Source organism: Callithrix jacchus, chromosome 12, assembly GCF_049354715.1.
Source record: "Callithrix jacchus isolate 240 chromosome 12, calJac240_pri, whole genome shotgun sequence".
Lineage (NCBI taxonomy): Eukaryota > Metazoa > Chordata > Mammalia > Primates > Cebidae > Callithrix > Callithrix jacchus.
In genome coordinates, this window is record NC_133513.1 from 21,002,949 (window position 1) to 21,021,275 (window position 18,327).

At 45.5% G+C, this 18,327-nt stretch overlaps 1 protein-coding gene across 4 annotated transcripts in view; it reads left to right on the top strand.

Annotated features, from left to right (window-relative positions):
* Nucleotides 1–18,327, top strand: part of VPS35L (VPS35 endosomal protein sorting factor like) — a 153,431-nt gene that overhangs the window by 33,711 nt on the left and 101,393 nt on the right. For all 4 annotated transcript variants that reach the window (XM_078344797.1, XM_035267100.3, XM_078344796.1 and 1 more), the window contains exon 8: nucleotides 10,208–10,292. In XM_078344797.1, coding sequence (XP_078200923.1) covers nucleotides 10,208–10,292 — 85 coding nt within the window. The remainder of the gene's footprint in view (nucleotides 1–10,207; nucleotides 10,293–18,327) is intronic.

The window sequence follows — 18,327 nt, forward strand, 5'->3', positions numbered from 1 at the left end:
ATATTTTCAGAATGGCTGGTACTGCTTGTTCCTTTCTATGTGTAGTGCCTCTTTCAGGAGCTCTTTTAAAGCAGTCCTGGTGGTGACAAAAATCTGAGTACTTGCTTGTTTGCAAAGGATTTTATTTTTTTCCTTCTCTTATGAAGTTTAGTTTGGCTGGATATGAAATTCTGGGTTGAAAGTTCTTTTCTTAAAGGATGTTGAGTATTGGCCCCCACTCTCTTCTGGCTTGTAGGGTTTCTGCCGAGAGATCTGCTGTGAGTCTGGTGGGCTTCCCTTTGTGGGTAACCTGACCTTTCTATCTGGCTGCCCTTAGCATTTTCTCCTTCATTTCAACCCTGGTGAATCTGATGATTATGTGCCTTGGGGTTGCTCTTCTTGAGGAATATCTTCGTGGTGTTCTCTGTATTTTGTGGACTTGAATATTGGCCTGCCTTGCTAGGTTGGAGAAGTTTTCCTGGATAATATCCTGAAGAGTATTTTCCAGCTTGGATTCATTCTCTTTGTCACATTCAGGTACACCTATCAAACATAGATTAGGTCTCTTCACATAGTCCCACATTTCTTGGAGACTTTGTTCATTCTTTTTTGTGCTTTTTTTCTCTAATCTTGCCTTCTCGTTTTATTTCATTGAGTTGATCTTCAACCTCTGATATCCTTTCTTCTGCTTGGTCAATTCAGCTGTTGAAACTTGTGCATCCTTCGTGAAGTTCTTGTGTTGTGTTTTTCAGCTCCATCAGTTCACTCATATTCCTCTCTAAGTTGTCCATTCTCATTATCATTTTGTCAAATCTTTTTTCAAGGTTCTTAGTTTCTTTGCATTGAGTTAGAACATGTTCTTTTAGCTCACCGAAGTTTCTCATTACCCACCTTCTGAAGTCTGATTCTGTTATTTCATCACACTCATTCTCCATCCAGCTTTGTTCCCTTGCTGGTGAGGAGTTGTGATCCCTTGTAGAAGGAGAGGTGTTCTGGTTTCAGGTGTTTTCCTCCTTTTTGCGCTGGTTTCTTCCCATCTTTGTGGATTTATCCACCTATCGTCTGTGTAGTTGCTGATTTTCAGATTGGATCTCTGAGTGGATGGATGTCCAGATTGTTGATGATGAAGTTATTTGTTTCTTAGTTTTCCTTCTAACAGTCTGGCCCCTCTGCTGTAGGACTGCTGAGGTCCCCTCCAGGCCCTGCTTGCCTGGGGATCACCTGCAGAACAGTAAGGGTTGCTACCAGTTTCTTCTTCTGCTATCTTTGTCCCAGAATGATGCCCTCCAAATGTCAGTCTGAGCAGTCCTTTGTGAGGTGACTCTTTGGATATATGGGGGTCAGGGAGCTGCTTGAGGAGACAGTCTGTTTTTTGTAGGAGCTCAAGTGTTGAGCTGTGAGCTCCATTGTTAATTCAGAGCTGCTAGGCAGGTACATTTAAGTCTGCTGCAGCAGAACTTATAAACCCCCTTTTTTTCCCCAGGTGCTCTGTCCCGGGGAGTTAGGATTTATGAGTATCCGTTGTGCTGCTGCCTTTTTTTTTTCCCCAGGGCTGCCCTGCCCAGCAAGGAGGCAGCCTTGTCACTGTCTGCCTACAGAGGCTTTGCTGAGCTGCTGTGGGCTCCGCCCTGCTGCAATGTGAACTTCCCTGCAGTCCTGTTTATATGGGTGTGGTTAGAACTGCCTTGGCAATGGGGGCCCACCTCTGTAATGGCAGACACTCTCTGTTATGGCAGGTTGCCTCAGCAATGGCAGGCTGCCTCAGCAATGGTGGACTACCTCAGTAGGGGTGGAGTGCCTCGGTATTGGCAGATGCCCCTCCCCCACCGAGCTGCACCATCCTGGGTTCACCTCTGCTTGCCGTGAAACTCTCGACTCCAAGCATTTCCTGTTGCTATTTTTTGTTTAGTTTTGATTTTTTTGTGGGGGTGGGACCCGCCGAGCCTGATCACCTGGCTCCCTGCCTCAGAGCCTTTTTTTTTTTTTTTTTAAGTTGAACGGTTGACTCTCTCCCAGGTGTTCCAGTCGCCTGCTAAAAGGGCACCGAGATCTGTGTGATTTTCCCATGCGGCGACCCACTGCGCCGGCTGAAACAACGGTGCTGCCCGGGAATCTCCTGGCCTGGCTCCCTGTTTCAGACCCATTTAATCAGATGAATGGGTCAATCTGCCTTCTTGGAGCTCCAATTGCCAGCTTAAAAGGGCAACCAGACCAGTGTATTTTGTACAGAGAGCCGCAGCGCCAGCCGAAACAGCCGCATTGGCCAAAACAGCCGCGCTGGCGACCCGTGGGGCTCCTCCACCTGGGAATCTCCTGGTCTGTGGGCAATAAAGATCCGTCTGGAAATGAGGTGTCCACTCACTCACTGTGCTTTCACTGGGAGCTGCAATCCTGAGCTGCTCCTAAAGGGCCATCTTGGATCTTCTCCCTGTATTTCTTTCATATACTGATTTCCTTTTCTTTAGATAGATAACCTAGTTGTGAGATTGCTACATCATATGGTGGTTCTACTTTTGAGAAATTTTCATACTGTTTTCTAGAATTGTTACACTAATTTATATTCCCACCCACAGTGAATAGAAGTTCCCTTTTTGGTCCGGTGTGGTGGCACATTCCTGAGTCCCAGCATTTTAGGAGGCCAAGGAGGGGGCATCACCTGAGGTCAGGAGTTCGAGACCAGCCTGGCCAACATGGTGAAACCCTGTCTCTACTAAGAATACAAAAATTAGCTGGGCATGGTGGCGGGTGCCTGTAATCCCAGCTACTTTGGAGGTTGAGGCAGAGGAATCGCTCAAACCCAGGAGGAGGTGGAGGTTGCAGTGAGCTGAGATCGTACCATTGCATTCCAGCATGGGTGACAGGAGTGAAGCTATGTCTCAAGAAAAAAAAAAAAGAAGTTTCTTTTTCTCTGCATTCTCACCAGGATTTTTTTTCTTTTCAGAGACGAGGTTGCCCAGGCTGGAATGCAGTAGTTAATCCCAGACGTGATCATACTGCATTAGAGTCAGCCTAGAAATCCCAGACTCAAGTGATCCTCCCACCTCAGCCTCCCAAGTAGCTGGGACTACAGGCACATACCACCATGCCCAGCCTATTTTTGTCTTTTTGATAGTAGCCATTTTCATGTGGTTTACATTTGATGATTTCCCTGATGATGAGTGATGTTGAACATTTTTTTCACATATTTGTTGGCTAATTTGTATAACATCTTTTGAGAAATGTCTCTCCAGCTCATTTGTCCAGTTTTTAATTGGATTCTTTTTTTTTTTTTTCTGAGATGGAGTCTTGCTCTGTCACCTAGGCTAGAGTGCATCTTGGCTGACTGCAACCTCTGCCTCCCAGGTTCAAGCGATTCTCTTGCTTCAGCCTCCTGAGTAGCTGGGATCACAGCTGTGTGCCACCACGCCCAGCTAATTTTCATATTTTTAGTGGAGATGGGGTTTCACCATGTTGGTCGGGCTGGTCTCGAACTCCTGACCTCAGGTGATCCACCTGCCTCGGCCTCCCAGAGTGCTGGGACTACAGATGTGAGCCACCATGCCCGGCCTTGGATTGTTTTCTTTGGCATAATATGTTTGAGGTTCATCCACATCATATTATATGTGGGTACTTTGTTCCTTTTTCCTGCTGACTTGTATTCTAATGTGTGATTATCTTAAGTCGATGGGCATTTGGGTTGTTCCCACTCTCCAACTGTTATGAATAATGCTGCTATGCACATTTGCATACAGTTATTTGTGTAGGCTTATGTTTTTATTACTCTTAGGTAAATTTTTAGGAATGTGATTGCTGGATCATATGGTTAGGTTTAACTTGTTGAGAAACTGCCAAACTGTTTTCCAGATGGCTCCAGCATTTACATGAGGGTTCTAATTCCTTCACACTTTCTCTGACACTCAGCATTGTCCATCTTTTTTTCTGTTTTCTTTTTGTTTTTTTGAGACAGGGTCTCACTCTGTCACCCACACTGGAGTTCTGTGCCACGATCATAGCTCACTGCAGCCTCAAGCTCTAGCCTCAAGTGATCCTCCCAGCTCAGCCTCCTGCGTAGCTGGGACTACCATGCCCAGTATAATTTTTAAAGATTTTTTTTGTAGGGACAGGGTCATGCTGTGTTGCTCAGTCTGGTCTTGAACTCCTGGCTTCAAGTGATCTTCCCACCTCAGCCTCCCAAAGTGCCGGGATTACAGGCTTGAGCCATTATACCTGGCCTGTTGTTTTTATTATAACCATCCTGTCATCCTATAGGATTTGAAGTGTTATGGTTTTAATTTTCATATTCCTAACACTAATGTTCAGCATCTTTGTACATGCTATTGGTCATCTGTATTTCTACGGTGAAATGTCTATTCAAGGCCTTCCCGTTGAAAAATTGTGTTATTTGGTTGAGTTGTAGCAGTTTTTCGTTGTTGTTGTTGGGAGGCAGGGTCTTGCTCTGTGACTCTAGATGGAGTGCAGTGGTGCCATCACAGCTCACTGTAGCCTTGACCTCCTGGGCTCCAGTGATCCTCCCACCTCAGCCTCCCTAGTAGCTAGGGCTACAGACATGTGCTGCCACACCCAGCTAATTTTTAAATTTTTTTGTAGAGACAGAGGGTTTCACTTTGTTGCCCAGGCTGGTCTCGAACTCCTGTTCTCAAGCAGTCCTTTGATCTTGGCCTCCTAAAGTGCTAGGATTATAGGCATGAGCCAATGCACCCGGCCAGTTATATAACAGGTTTTTTAAAATATGTTTTTCATACTATTTCTTTGTCAAGTATGTGATCTAGTCTGTGGCTTGTCTTTTTGTTTTCATAATTGTGTCTTTGAAGTGCAGGAGTTTTAATTTAATTAATTAAGTTTTTTGAGACAGAGTTTCACTCTCCTTGCCCAGGCTGGAGAGCAGTGGCATGATATCAGCTCACTGCAACCTCTGCCTCTTGGGTTCAAGCAGTTCTCTTCCTCAGCCTCCCGAGTAGCTGGAATTACAGGCGCCTACCACCATGCCCAGTTAATATGTGTATTTTTAGTAGAGATGGGGTTTCGCCATGTTGGCCAGGCTGGTCTTGAACTCCTGACCTCAAATGATCTGCCCACCTTGGCCTCCCAAAGTGCTAGGATTACAGATGTGAGCCACAGCACCTAGCCAGAAGTTTTTGCTTTTAGCTTCCTTCATCAATTTTCTCATTTTAGCTTATGCTATTGTAGTTGTATTTAAGAACTCTTTGCCTAGCTCAAGGTCATGAAGATATTTTTCCCTTTGTTTTCTTCTAGAAGTTTTATAATTTTAGCGCTTACATTTAGGTCAGTGCTTCATTTTGAATTACTTTTTATATGTGCTATAAGGTAAGGATCTAAGTATTTTATTTTTTGCATATGGAGCTACAGTTGTCTCAGCAACATTTGTTGAAAAGACTATTGTATTAGTCCATTCTCAAATTACTATAAAGAACTACCTGAGAATGGGTGATTTGTGAAGAAAAGAAGTATAACTGACTCAGTTCTGCAGGCTGTATAGGAAGCATGGCTGGGGAGGCCTCAGGAAACTTAAAATCATGGCAGAAGGCGAAAGAGAAGTGGGTACACCTTTCTGTAGCAGAGCAAGAGAGAGAGAGAGAGAGAGAGAGAGAGAGAGAAAGAAAACGGGGAGATGACACACGCTTTCAAACAACCAGATCTCATGAGAACTGTATCATGAGAACAGCAAGGGGAAGCCCTCCCCCATGGTTCAGTTATCTCCCACGAGGCCTCTTCTCCCACACTGGGGATTACAGGTCTACATGAGAGTTGGATGGAGACACAGAGCCAAACCATGTTAACTGTCTTTTTCCCTACTGAGATCTTGGCACTTTTGTTAAAAATCAGTTGACTACTGGCAGCAAACTCAGACTACTTAAAAAACAAAAATCAATTGACATAAATGTAAGGGTTTATTTCTGGCTTCTCACTGTTACTCTGTTGATCCGTAAATCAATCCTTATGCTAGTTATACATTGTCTCTCTTTTTTTTTTATTTGAGACAGTCTCACTCTGTCGCCCTGGCTGGGGTGTAGTGGTGCGATCTCGGCTCACTGCAACCTCAGCCTCCTAGGTTCAAGTGATTCTCCTGCCTCAGCCTCCCCAGTAGCTGGCATTACAGATGTGTGCCATCATATCTGGCTTTTTTTTTGTATTTTAATAGAGATGGAGTTTCGCTGTGTTGGCCAGGCTGGTCTCAAAACTCCTAACCTCAAGTGATCCGCCCACCTCAGCTTCCCGAAGTGCTGGAATTACAGGCATGAGCCACCACACCTGACCAGTTTCACATTGTCTTGATTTCTATGACATTATAGTAAGTTTGAAATTGGATAGTATAGTCTTTTTTTTTTTTTTTTTTTTTTAAACCGGATTCTTGCTCTGTCTTCCATGCTAGAGGGTATAGTGGTACCATCTCACCTCGGCTCACTGAAGCCGTAACCTCCCAGGTTCAAGCAATTGTCCTGCCTCAGCCTCCTGAGTAGCTGAGATTATAGGCGCCCGCCACCATGCCCAGCTGATTTTTGTATTTTTAGTAGAGACAGGGTTTTACCATGTTGCCCACACTGGTCTCATTTCAAACTCCTGACTTTGGCCACCTTGGCTGATTCGCCCACTTCAGCCCCCAAAGTGCTGGGATTACAGGCATGAGCCACCGTGCCCAGTGTGGGTCTTATAAGTCTTTTAACTTTATTCTTTTTTAAAAAATTATTTTCACTGTTCTGGGTCCTTTCCATTTTTTATGAATTTTTGGATCAGCTTGTCAATTTTTACAAAATTAAAAAAAAAACCTTCTGGGATTCAGACAGGGATTGCATTGAGTATGAAATCATCTTCTGATGCATAAATTTTGCCAACTGTTGATGAGTGTCTGGCTCTTTTCGTCTTTCACTGTATGGGCAATGTCATACTTCGTCATGTCCATGTAAAGCTTTTTTCTAGGTAAGAACCTATCCCTAAGAGTGGAACTGCTCTGTATCTCTTTAACTTTTCGAGATAATGCTAAGTTATTTTCCATAGTAGCTGGTGCCAACATACACTTGTAGTAGCATGTGGGTATGTGAGATTCTGTGCTATTCAACGTTCTACCACCATTTGGTGGTAGATTTTCTATTTTAATTTTTCTAGTCATATTTTCTTGTGGTTTTAATTTGCAGTTCCTCGATTACTAATAAAAATGAGCATCTTTTCATGCACTTTTAGGCTGTTGAGGTTTCCTTTTTTGTAAAATGCCCTTTGCTGATTTCTTTCGCCCGTTTTTCCATTTTGTTACCTGTATTTTTCGTATTGAGTTTTTGGATTTTTAAAACATATTCTGGACGGTAGTGGTCTACTTCCTTCCTTCCTACTCAGCCACAGGTCATCTTTGAATGTATGCATTTGTTCTGGCTGTTCAATTTTTTTTAACCTTTTTTTTTTTTTGAGACAGGTTCTTGCTCTGTCTCCCATGCTGGAGTACAGTGGGGTGGTCTTGGTTCACTGCAACCTCTGCTTTGTTTGCTCAAGTGATTCTCCCACCTCTGCCTCCTGAGTAGTTAGGGCTCCAGGTACATACCATCATGCCAGGATAATTTTTGTAGAAACTGGGGTCCCACTACATTGCCGAGGCTGGTCTCAAACTCCTGGGCTCAAACGATCTTCCTGCCTCAGCTTCCCAAAGTGCTGGGATTACAGGCATGAGCCACCATGCTCAGCTGGGATTTGTATTTTTAACACATACCTGGGGTACCTGATTCTTATCAGACAAATTTAGGAATTGGCACCAAAGCTTTAAAAACTGTGGCATCTTCAAAACAGTAATTTAAAAAGTACCTGAAATTCATAAGATCATTAGAGCTTTAACTTTGGATTAAAAACAAGATCTTGTTCCTGTTTTCCTTTATAAAATATATGTCCTATGAAACCGGCTTGGGAGAAAAATCAGTGCACAGATGTTTGGGAAGCCCCAGCTGTGTTTAATTTGAAATCCTCTGTTTAAATTCTCTCTCTCTCACCTCACCAGTGGGCAGTAACTCATCTCTGAAAGACTGTGCAACCCCAGCTCTGGGTAGAACTCAGCGATGTCACGTCCCTAGGAACCGAGAAGTGTGTATTGTAAACAGTCTCTAAGATTTGGAGTTGTTAGTTTTTTCCAGCCTTGAAATCTCATGGGGCAGTTGTTTAAGTTGGAACTCTCACAAAGGGCATATGAAAATCACACAGTGAGGCATCAGGAAATGGAATTCCACATACATCCAATTGCCATGTTTGGTGTCAGCACTATTGTTTTTACAGCTTACATTCCTGCTCCCCCACCCCAACATCTGGGCTGTAAGAGGATGTTTCCCAAATCAGACACGTTTTTTTCCTTTTAGGCGTGTAATGCTATGGAGAAGCTTGGTGACTCTAACGATGTAGATACTGGGTAACAACACCAAACTGAAAACACATGTCAAGCTATCTTTTGACATGGTGAATGTTCTCGCCAATCTCTGCATGTTGGAATTGCTTATTAAATAATCCTTTCTAAATGTCTGAACATCTTTTTTTTATTTTTAAGCGACTTTTTTTTATGAGAGTCAACCATGGGGGTGATGAAATGTAGCAAAGTTATTTAATTCCTTATGCTGACTTTTGAATTTACAAAGACTTCAGGGCATGGCATTAAATTTAGTTCTTCAAAATAGAGCTTTTCTGTTTCTGATGATAAAAGATGACTTAATTTAGGGTGTTTGGGGCTGCATTGTGTGACCGTGGTCTTCTATTAAGAGTCCTGAGGCCAGGTGCAGTGACTCACTTTGGGAGGCTGAGGCGGGCAGATCACTAGGTCAGGAGTTTGAGACCAGCCTGACCAATATGGTGAAACCCTGTCTCAACTAAAAATACAAAAATTAGCTGGGTGTGGTGATGTGTACTTGTAATCCCAGCTACTTTGGAGGCTGAGGCAGGAGAATCACTTGAACCTGGGAGGCGGAGGTTACAGTAAGTGGAGATCGTGCCATTGCACTCCAGCCTGGGCAATAGAGTGAGACTCTATCTGGGGGAGGGGGGAAAAGAGTCCTGAACACTCAATAGCAGATGAGTGCCCCCCCCCAAAAAAAGAGTTACAAACATGTTGGCCAGGTGCAGTGACTCATACCTGTATTTCCAGCACTTTGGGGGGCCGACGTGGGATGATTGCTTGAGGTTAGGAGTTCAAGAGCAGCCTGAGCAACATAGAGAGAGCCTGCCTCTACACAAAATTAAAAAAGAAAAAAATTAGCCAGCCATGGTGGTACATGCCTGTAGTTCCAGCTGCTCAGGAGGCTGAGGTGGGAGGATTGCGTGAGCCCAGGAGTTCATGGCTACAGTGTGCTATGATTGCACCAGTGAGTGCACTCCAGCCTGAGTAACAGAGCAAGACTTTATCACTAATAAAATAATAACATTTAAAAAAATTAAACGAAGAGTCCTGAACATGGCTGTAACCCTTTGGCATGAATGAGAATGTAGAATTCAGCAATTCCCTGCAAAGCTGAAATGTTCTCAGTGTTGAAGTTCATATTTGCAGAGTAACATGTATTCATTGAACTTATTATGTTCCTTTTAGTGGGGAATTTGGGAGTGAGTATAAATAATCAGTGTGAGTTTATGAAGCCTTGAGGATTTACTTATGGGGTCATTTCTTAGAAAATAATGTTTAAGGATCCTGATCACCCTGAAATAAACAGAAGAAGCCAGTCTGCAAAGCAGTTGAACAAAGATGGGGCCACAGACGCAGACTGTGAGGAGAGAGATGTCATTCACTTCTCTCAGTGGTTTTGAGTGCTTCCTGGTTCCGTATACAAGCAGGATCCTTTTGGATAAGGCTTTCTGGAACAAGGTGATTGTGTATTTCCTTAAGAGGCTATGTTATGGTCTGGGTGCAGTGGCTCACGCTGGTAATCCCAGCACTTTGGGAGGCTGAGGTGGGAGGATTGCCTGAGGTTGGGAGTTTAAGGCCAGCCTGGGCAACATTTCCTGTCTCTACCAAAAAAAGAAAAAAAGGAGGAGGAGGAGGAAAAAAAAAGAGGCTCTGTTGTGAGCAGAGTCCAGCTCTCTTTGTCAGAAGCATAGTGGTTTAGCTTGTCGTTTTGTGCTCAGTGCCTAGCACAGGCCTTGGCACTCAGTAAGTACCTCAGCTTGTTTATAGAAGCCATTAATTTTTCAGGTCTAGAGTGTCCTACCCATACCAGCCATGCCAGAGTGAATTTTCTCTTCTTTTCTCTTTTTTTAGTGTTCAAAGCTTCTTTCAGACACCAGTGTTATTCAATTCTACCCAAGCAAATTTGTGCTTATCACCGACATACTTGATACATTTGGTAAGTACCTGTCATATGCATCTTAGATCTAGGAAATGTGTTTGTTTTGTCAAGAACTGGGTGGTAGAGTTACTGTAAATTAGGCTCTGCTGTGGTTTAAGTTACTAGGTAAGTCAAGAGAGAGACCAAACCATCCTCCCCATGCCCATTAATAAAGGTGCTGCTTTTGAAACATTCTAAAATTTTATTTTTTCTTTTCTTTTCTTTTTTTTTTTTTTTTTTGAGTCAGGGTCTTGCTCTGTCATCCAGACTGGAGGGCAGTGACACAGTCATAGCTCACTGCAGCCTCGAACTCCTGGCTTCAGCCATCTTCCTGCCTCAGCCTCCTGAGTAGCTGGGACTACAGGCTCATGCCATCATGCCCAGCTCTTTTTTTGGTAGAAACAGAGTCTGGTGATATTGCCCAGGCTGGTTTCAAACTCCTAGCCCCAAGTGATCTTCCTGCCTTGGCCTCCCAAAGGGCTGGGATAACAGGCATGAGCCACTGTGCCTGGCCTATATTTCTTAATCATTTGGTAGACTAGTAAAGTGAATTAGTGAAGCAGGGCAGGCTGAGGCCACTGAGCAGCATGGGTTTCTTGCTGTCTCCCGGGCACCTGAAACTGAATTTGGCATCTGTTCCCAGCCCTTTCCCTTTTCCCAGTGAGTTTCTGTCTCTGAGAATCGTACCACCATGTACCCAGTGTCTGAGCTGGGAATCTGAGCATCTTCCCCCACATGCCCATGTCCAATCACCCAATTCTTTGGCTCAGCCTCCTACAGCTCTTCCCAGCATGTCCATTTTTCTCTTTCTTCACTGTTATTATTATTTTTTTTTTTTTCAATTTTTGGAGTCAGAGTCTCTGTCACTCAGGCTGGAGTGCAGTGGCATGATGCTGGCACACTGCAACCTCCGCCTCCTGGGTTCAAGTGATTCTCCTGCCTCAGCCTCCCAAGTAGCTGGGATTACAGGTGTGCGCCACTATGCCTGGCTTATTTTTGTATTTTTAGTAGAGACATGGTTTCACCATGTTGGCCAGGCTGGTTTCAAACTCCTGACCTCAAGTGATCTGCCTACCTCGACCTCCCTAAGTGGTAGGATGACAGGCATGAGCCACTGTGCCCAGCCTCACTGTTAAACTTTAATCCCAGCCACAGTCCTCTCCCATCTTGATGCCTTCCTGTGTTACTGTGGCTGCCCCTAGTCTCACACACCACCCCACAGGTAGAGTGATCTTTTGGAGCCAGGTAGAAAGGTATAGACCAAAAAGAATAACTTTTTATTTATATCCTCCCCCTGGAGGATCAGGGGGCCCCTTTGCTACTTGGCAGTGGTTAGTTAAGCCAGAACATTGTGCCGTTAGCAGGTTGCTCAAACCACACAGGTCTCTAAGCTGCATATGATTTGTCCCACAGCGAGGACCCCACCAGAACTAGGAAATAGGGTGCCTTCTAAGAGCTGAACACGTAGAATATCAGAACAGAGACATTCACTGTCTTACCAAGGAGGGACCAATGGGCTCCCAACCCAGCAAGTCTTACCTGTAACCCATTGAAAGATATAATGTGTCAGAAAGCAAACTCAATCTGAGAAACCCATTCATTTCTGTGCATGGCAGTCCTCTCCAAGAGACTGGAGACCTAAGTGTGCTAACTAAAACAAGTGACAGGAAAGCTAACTAGCCTTGGAAAAGCAGGTATTTATTGGCTTATGCTGAAAAGTCCAGGAGGTGCATCTGGATCCAGGAACCCAAACAGTGCCATTAAGACCTTGCCCTTGGGCCCGGCATGGTGGGTCACACTTTTAACCCCAACTCTTGGCTGAGCACGGTGGCTCACACCTGTAATCCCAGCACTTTGGGAGGCCGAGATGGATGGATCATGAGGTCAAGAGATCGAGACCATCCTGGCCAACATGGTGAAACCCCGTCTCTCCTAAATACAAAAAAAAAAAAAAAAAAATTAGCTGTGCATGGTGGCATGTACCTGTAGTCCCAGCTACTCATGAGGTTGTAGCAAGACAATTGCTTGAACCCGGGAGGTGGAGGTTGCCAAAAATTAGCTGGGCGTTGTGGCATGCACTTGTAGTCCCAGCTACTCGGGAGGCTGGCAGGAGAATCACTTGAACCCAGGAGGTGGAAGTTACAGTGAGCCAAGGACACACGCCACTGCACTCCAGCCTAGGCGATGAGCCAGACTCCTTCTCAGAGAACAACAACAACAAAAGACCTTGCCCTTTGGTTCAGTGCATTCTCAAGCTTCCCAAGGTGTCCTCAGCTTTTGCTAGCTTTACTTCTAGTGGTCCCAGGGCATGGAAAGAGCTGCTTTCTTCAGGCATTCCCATAGGAGTTTCAGAATCCCATCTCATTGGCCTGGCTTGGATCACGTGTCAGTCGTTGAGCCAGCTGTTGTATCTGGGGGATGAAGTGCACTGATTATCTAAGCCTGGGTCACCCCAAAACTGAAAAGAGTGATGCAGTTAGCAGAAGAAAGGGAGTGGATGCTACCTGGACAAAAAGAAGAGATGTCCCAGCTGATAGATGGGCCCTGATGGGTTCAGATGGCCCGGAGCGGTGGTATCATGTTCTCTGCAGGCCACTAGGGAGGTGTCAGCAAATGGAAGGGACAAAAATCCTTGCCTTGGCCAAGCACAGTGGTTCACGCCTGTAATCCTAGCACTTTGGGAGGCTAAGACCTCATTTGAGGTCATTAGTTCGAGACCAGACTGGCTAACCTGGTGAAACCCCATCTGTACTAAAAATATAAACAGCGAGGTGTGGTGGCATGCACCTGTAATCCAGCTAATCGGGAAGCTGAGGCAGGAGAATCACTTGAACTCAGGAGGCGGAGGTTGCAGTGAGCTGAGATCACGCCAGTGTACCTGGGCCACTGAGCTGATATTTCGTCTCAAAAAAAAAGGAAAAATCCTTGCCTTTATGGTGCTTATGTTTCCATAAAAGAGAATTTACAAAACAATTACATCAACCCAATTATATGTTAGACAATGATTCATGCTATGGAGAAAACCAAACAGAGTGGGGTGAGGGTGTGAAGAGGAATGGAGGGGATTAGGTGAGGCGGTGAGGGTGCAGTTTTAAGTAAGATGCTCAGAGGAGGCCATCCTGAGAGGTTACCTGAGCAGGTGCTTGAAGGCGGTGAAAGGTGAGAGGTGAGCCATGTGGGTCTGTGGGGCAGAGGCCAGGGGCAGAAGAGGCCAAGGAACAGTTTATGCAGAGATCCTGGGGTGGGAGCATTGGGAGCATGCCAGGCTGGCCTGAGAACCAAGGAGGCCAAGAGGGAGGCAGTGGGATGAGCCAGGGAGAGGGGCAGAAGCTGACATGGCCAGAGATCACGGTGGCCTTTGGGGCCACTAGAAGGACTTGGGCTTTGACTCTGACTCTGAGGGCAGGAGGGGCCACCAGAGGGCGTTGAGCAGAGGAAGGAGGTGATCCCATGTGGGATTTAACAGGCTCTGTGTTGAGACTAGACTGTCGGTGGGGGTGGAGCCCCAGGGCAGTGGCTGCACTTCTGGTGAGAAGGCAGGGGTGGTGTGGCCCTGGGAAGGTGGTGGAGATGGTGAGGAGCCACCCAGGATGGATGAGGGCTTTAGGTTTTCAGGATAGATGTCAAATCATACACCGCTGGTCCTTGACGTGTCCATGCACATGGCTTACCTTTAGGGGGTGAGGCACTCACCGGTGGGGAGAGGCTGGGGGCTGTGTCTGGCTCCCCTAGCAGTCTTATTTCTCATGTAAATTAACCTCTTAGCCTTCTGGTTTCCTTTCCAGCCTCTCCTAAGTTTCTTTCATGTGAGTCAGCTTCTCTGAGCGAGATTAACTCTGGGACACTGATTAGCTGTATCCTGCCAGGCTGACCAGACCCAGACAGCTTGCTCACCTTGCAATAGCTCCGGCCAGCAGCGCTCCAGCCCCGTCCTGGACTCGCCGGGCTGTAGTACAGATGCCTGCTTTCCTTGTGTCCTAGAAAATAGCTGGGCTAGGAGTTGGGAACAGCAGTGATAAACCTTCAACAGATGATGACCTTGGGCAGACTGTTGAGGTGCTTTACAGGTATTAAGTCCCATAGTCTGCATAACAGCTCTGTTAGGTGGGGCTGGTTGTTATCCCCATTTTATAGATGAGGAACCCAAGGCATGGAGAAGGAAAGTAGCTTGCCCAGGTCACTGGCAAAGGGAACTGCAGAGCTGAGACTCAAGTAGCTCTCTGCAGTCAAAGCACCTACTTTGTCTTTTTATACATTGCTTATGGGGGAATACGTATACCTCTTTTTTTTTTTTTTTTTTTTTTTTGAGGCGGGGTCTCACTTCATTGCCCAGGCCAGAGTGCAATGGTGTGATCATGGCTCACTGCAGCCTGATTTCCTGGATCTCCTGAGATCCCAAGTAACTGGGACCACAGATGTGTGCCACCATGCCCAGTTATTTATTTTTTTTTCTAGCTATGGGATCTCATTGTGTTGCTCAGGCTGGTCTCAAACTCTGGGAGTCAAGCCAAACTCTCACCTGGGCCTCCCAAAGTACTGGGATTATGGGCATGAGTCACTGTACTTAGCCTAAATGTGTATATGTTTAACCCAACAGTTTTACCTCTGGGAATTTATCCCATTTGTAATAGCAAACTATAAGAAGCAACTCAAGTGGCCAGTAGGGAGCTTGCTAAATAAATTATGGTGTGTCTGTATAGTAGAGTGCTAGTGGCTCTGAAATGAGGATGGCCTTTGTGTACCCACAGGGAAAGATCTCTGGAGGAGGTATTATTAAGTGGAGGAGTCAGGATTTAGGGTGACTATGGAGTATGTCACCTTTTATGTATGAGGGGAAGAAAAGGCTGGGCATGGTGGCTCACACCTGTAATCCCAGCACTTTGGGAGGCCAAGGCGGGCAGATCACTTTGAGCTCAGGAATTCAAGACCAATTTGTAACATGGGAAAACCCTGTCTCTACTAAAAAATACAAAAATTAGCCAGGTGAGGTGGTACGCATCTGTAATCCCAGCTATTCGGGAGGTTAAGGTGGGAGAATCACTTGAACCTGGGAGGCAGAGGTTGCAGTAAACCGAGTTCAGGCCACTGCACTCCAATTTGGATGATAAAGCAAGACTGTCTCCAAAAAAAAAAAAAAAAAAAAAAAAAAAAAAAAAAAAAAAAAAAAAAAAAAAAAAAGAAGGAAAGGAAAGGGCCGGGCACGGTGGCTGACACCTGTAATCCTGTAATCCCAGTACTTTGGAAGGAGGGTGAGGCAGGAGCATCACTTGAGGCCAGGAGTTCAAGATCATCCTGGGCAACATAGCAAGACCCCATCACTACAAAAAAAATTAGAAAAATAGCTGGATGTGGTGTTACGAGCCTGTAGTCCCAGCAACTCAGGAGACTGAGGCAGGCAGATTCCTTGAGCCCAGAAGTTTGAGACTGCAGTGAGCTGTGATCATACCACTTCACCCTAGCAAAAGTAAGACCCTGTCTCAAAAAGAAAAAAGTAAAAATCAGAATACATGTTCATATTCGCTTGTGTTTCTCTAAGGAGAGATTAGAAGGATACCCAAGAAACTGATAGAAGTGGTTTCTCTCGGAGGGTACGCAGGGCAGTGAGGTGGATGGGATGGGCCAGGAGAGAGACTGCTCTGGGTACCTTCTGCAGCCATTTTTGAATTTTGACCCATGGGAATGTTTTACCTATTCAAAACCAAGCATTCACACAAAGTAGTTGCTTTCAGCACTTCCGAAGGTCCTGTCCTTCCTCTCCACTTCAGAATGGTGTTCCCAGGGTGCTATTGTTTTATTGTGAATAATATTCCTCAGGGCTGTGCAGGCTGCCTGCATGGACGGGTGCTCAAAGACTCTTTGTTAAGGTTTGGGGCTAATGAGCATTCACTTTGCAAAAAAGGAGTGAAACCCTGTCTTGCTTGATGGATATGTGGAGTCCTGAGCTCCGTTTTTCTGCACATGGTCATTACTCTGCTCTAAAAGATGTATGACAGTACAGGGACAGGTGTTTCGTGGTTGTTGACATCGTTGACAAGAGGGTCAGAGCATCTTGCTGTGCCAGGGACGCAGGCTAGGGCCCCAGCATCCAGACACTGGCATGTACAGTGTGAAGACATGTGCCTGGCTTCAGCTGGGATTTCACTAGAGGCATTGGGCACAGAGGTGAGCTTCTGGCTTCAATTCCTGCTCCTTTTCATTCAGGGTTGTGTGAACCTGAGCCCTAGTTTCTCCACCTGTAGAATGGGACTATCTTAGATCCTGCCTCCAACTGTTTCTGGAGAGGATTAAATGCGAGGATTCCTAGGAAGTGTAATGCCCCTCCTCTTGTTAAGAGCTTGCTGGCAGGATTAGAGTAAACAACTTTGAGTAGTGCTTAGACAAAGTAAGTGCTCGGAAAATGCTAGCTGTTACCACTGTTACTATTTATCTACTTTAGTGTCTTTGATTTATAAGAAAGCCAGTCAAGATAGGAAGTAAATCTAGGATCAAGTGTTATTTCTCAGAATAGTTGTCTACTAGCTTAACAATAGACAAGTAGCTTTTTTCAGTCAAAAATAATTTTGTAGTTAAAGGCTTCTTAAGATATGGCAGTGAGGCCCCATACAGTGACTCATATCTGTAATCCCAGCACTTTGGGAAGCCTGGGCAGAAGGATAGCTTGAGCCCAGGAGTTTGAGACCAGCCTGAGCAACATGATGAGACCTCGTGTCTACAAAAACTTTTAAGTTAGCCAGGCATGGTGGTGCGCGCCTGTGGTTCCAGCTACTCTGGAGGTAGAGGTGGGAGGATCCCCTGAGCCCAGGAAGTTGAGGCTGCAGTGAGCTGTGATTGCACCCAGCCTGGGTGACAGAGCAAAACTCTGTCTCTAAAAAAAAAAATAAGAATATGAAGATGAAATATAATTTTTAAAAAAACCAGTTTTTAGAGGGATGACAACTTTTGTGTAGGAAATAAAGGTGTTTTGTGCTAGATTCATTCTGTGCACCATGGGAGGTGAGCAGTTATGCACAGCCCAGTGTGGTTTGCTGTGTGGTGGTCCCAGGTAACACTGCATGCATCCCTAATGCCAATGTTCTGGGGTTATCACAGGGCAGGCCTCTCTCTGCATGAGGTGTGGCTGCTGTAGGGAACCCATAGCCCCTGGTATGGAAAGCACATTCTGCCAGGAGGAAAAAGACAGGTGGCTTTGAGAACTGGGCTTGTTCTCTTGAGGCCTTCCAGGGGCTTCTAAATGGAACCAGTGGTTTGGAGCTGTGCTTCTTATACTTGGCTGCACATTGAAATCACCTGGGGAGCTTTACAAACACTCCCAAAGTCCCAGCTGCATCCAGACCATTCATATGAGGACCTCTGAGGATGGACACAGACATCCACATATTTTCAAGAGTCCCAGCTGCTTGGAGTCTGCAGCCCAGTTTGAGAAGCACTGGCTCAGAGGGAAGAGGGAGGGAGGCTTGTTGCTGTTTCTGTAGGTTCCAGAGGCAAGGCAAGTTTTAGCTCAAAGACCCACTGGTGTCTGCAGTGGTTCTCACACTTTAATGTGTATAAGGAATTCCTCGCAGGTTATTCAAAATTCATATTCCTAGTCCTCATCCACCAAACGATTCTTCTTTTTCTTTCTTTTTTTTTTTTTTTTTTTTTTTTTCTTTTTGAAGGCAGGGTTTTACTCTGTTGCCCCAGGCTGGCTGTGGTGCATTGGTACAATCGTAGCTTCTTTTTTTTTTTTTACACGGAGTCTTGCTCTGTTGCTCTGTAGCCAGTCTGGAATGCAGTGGCACTATCTCGGCTCACTGCAACCTCTGCCTCCCAGGTGATTCTCCTGCCTCAGCCTCCTGAGCAGCTGGGACTACAGGTGCATGCCACCACCCCCAGCTAATGTTTGTATTTTTAATAGAGATGGAGTTTCACCCATGTTGGCCAGGATGGTCTTGATCTCTTGACCTCGTGATACACCTGCCTCGACCTCCCAAAGTGCTGGTATTATAGGCATGAGCCACCATACCCAGCCCACAATCATAGCTTCTATCTCTGCCTCTCAGGTAGCTGGGACTAC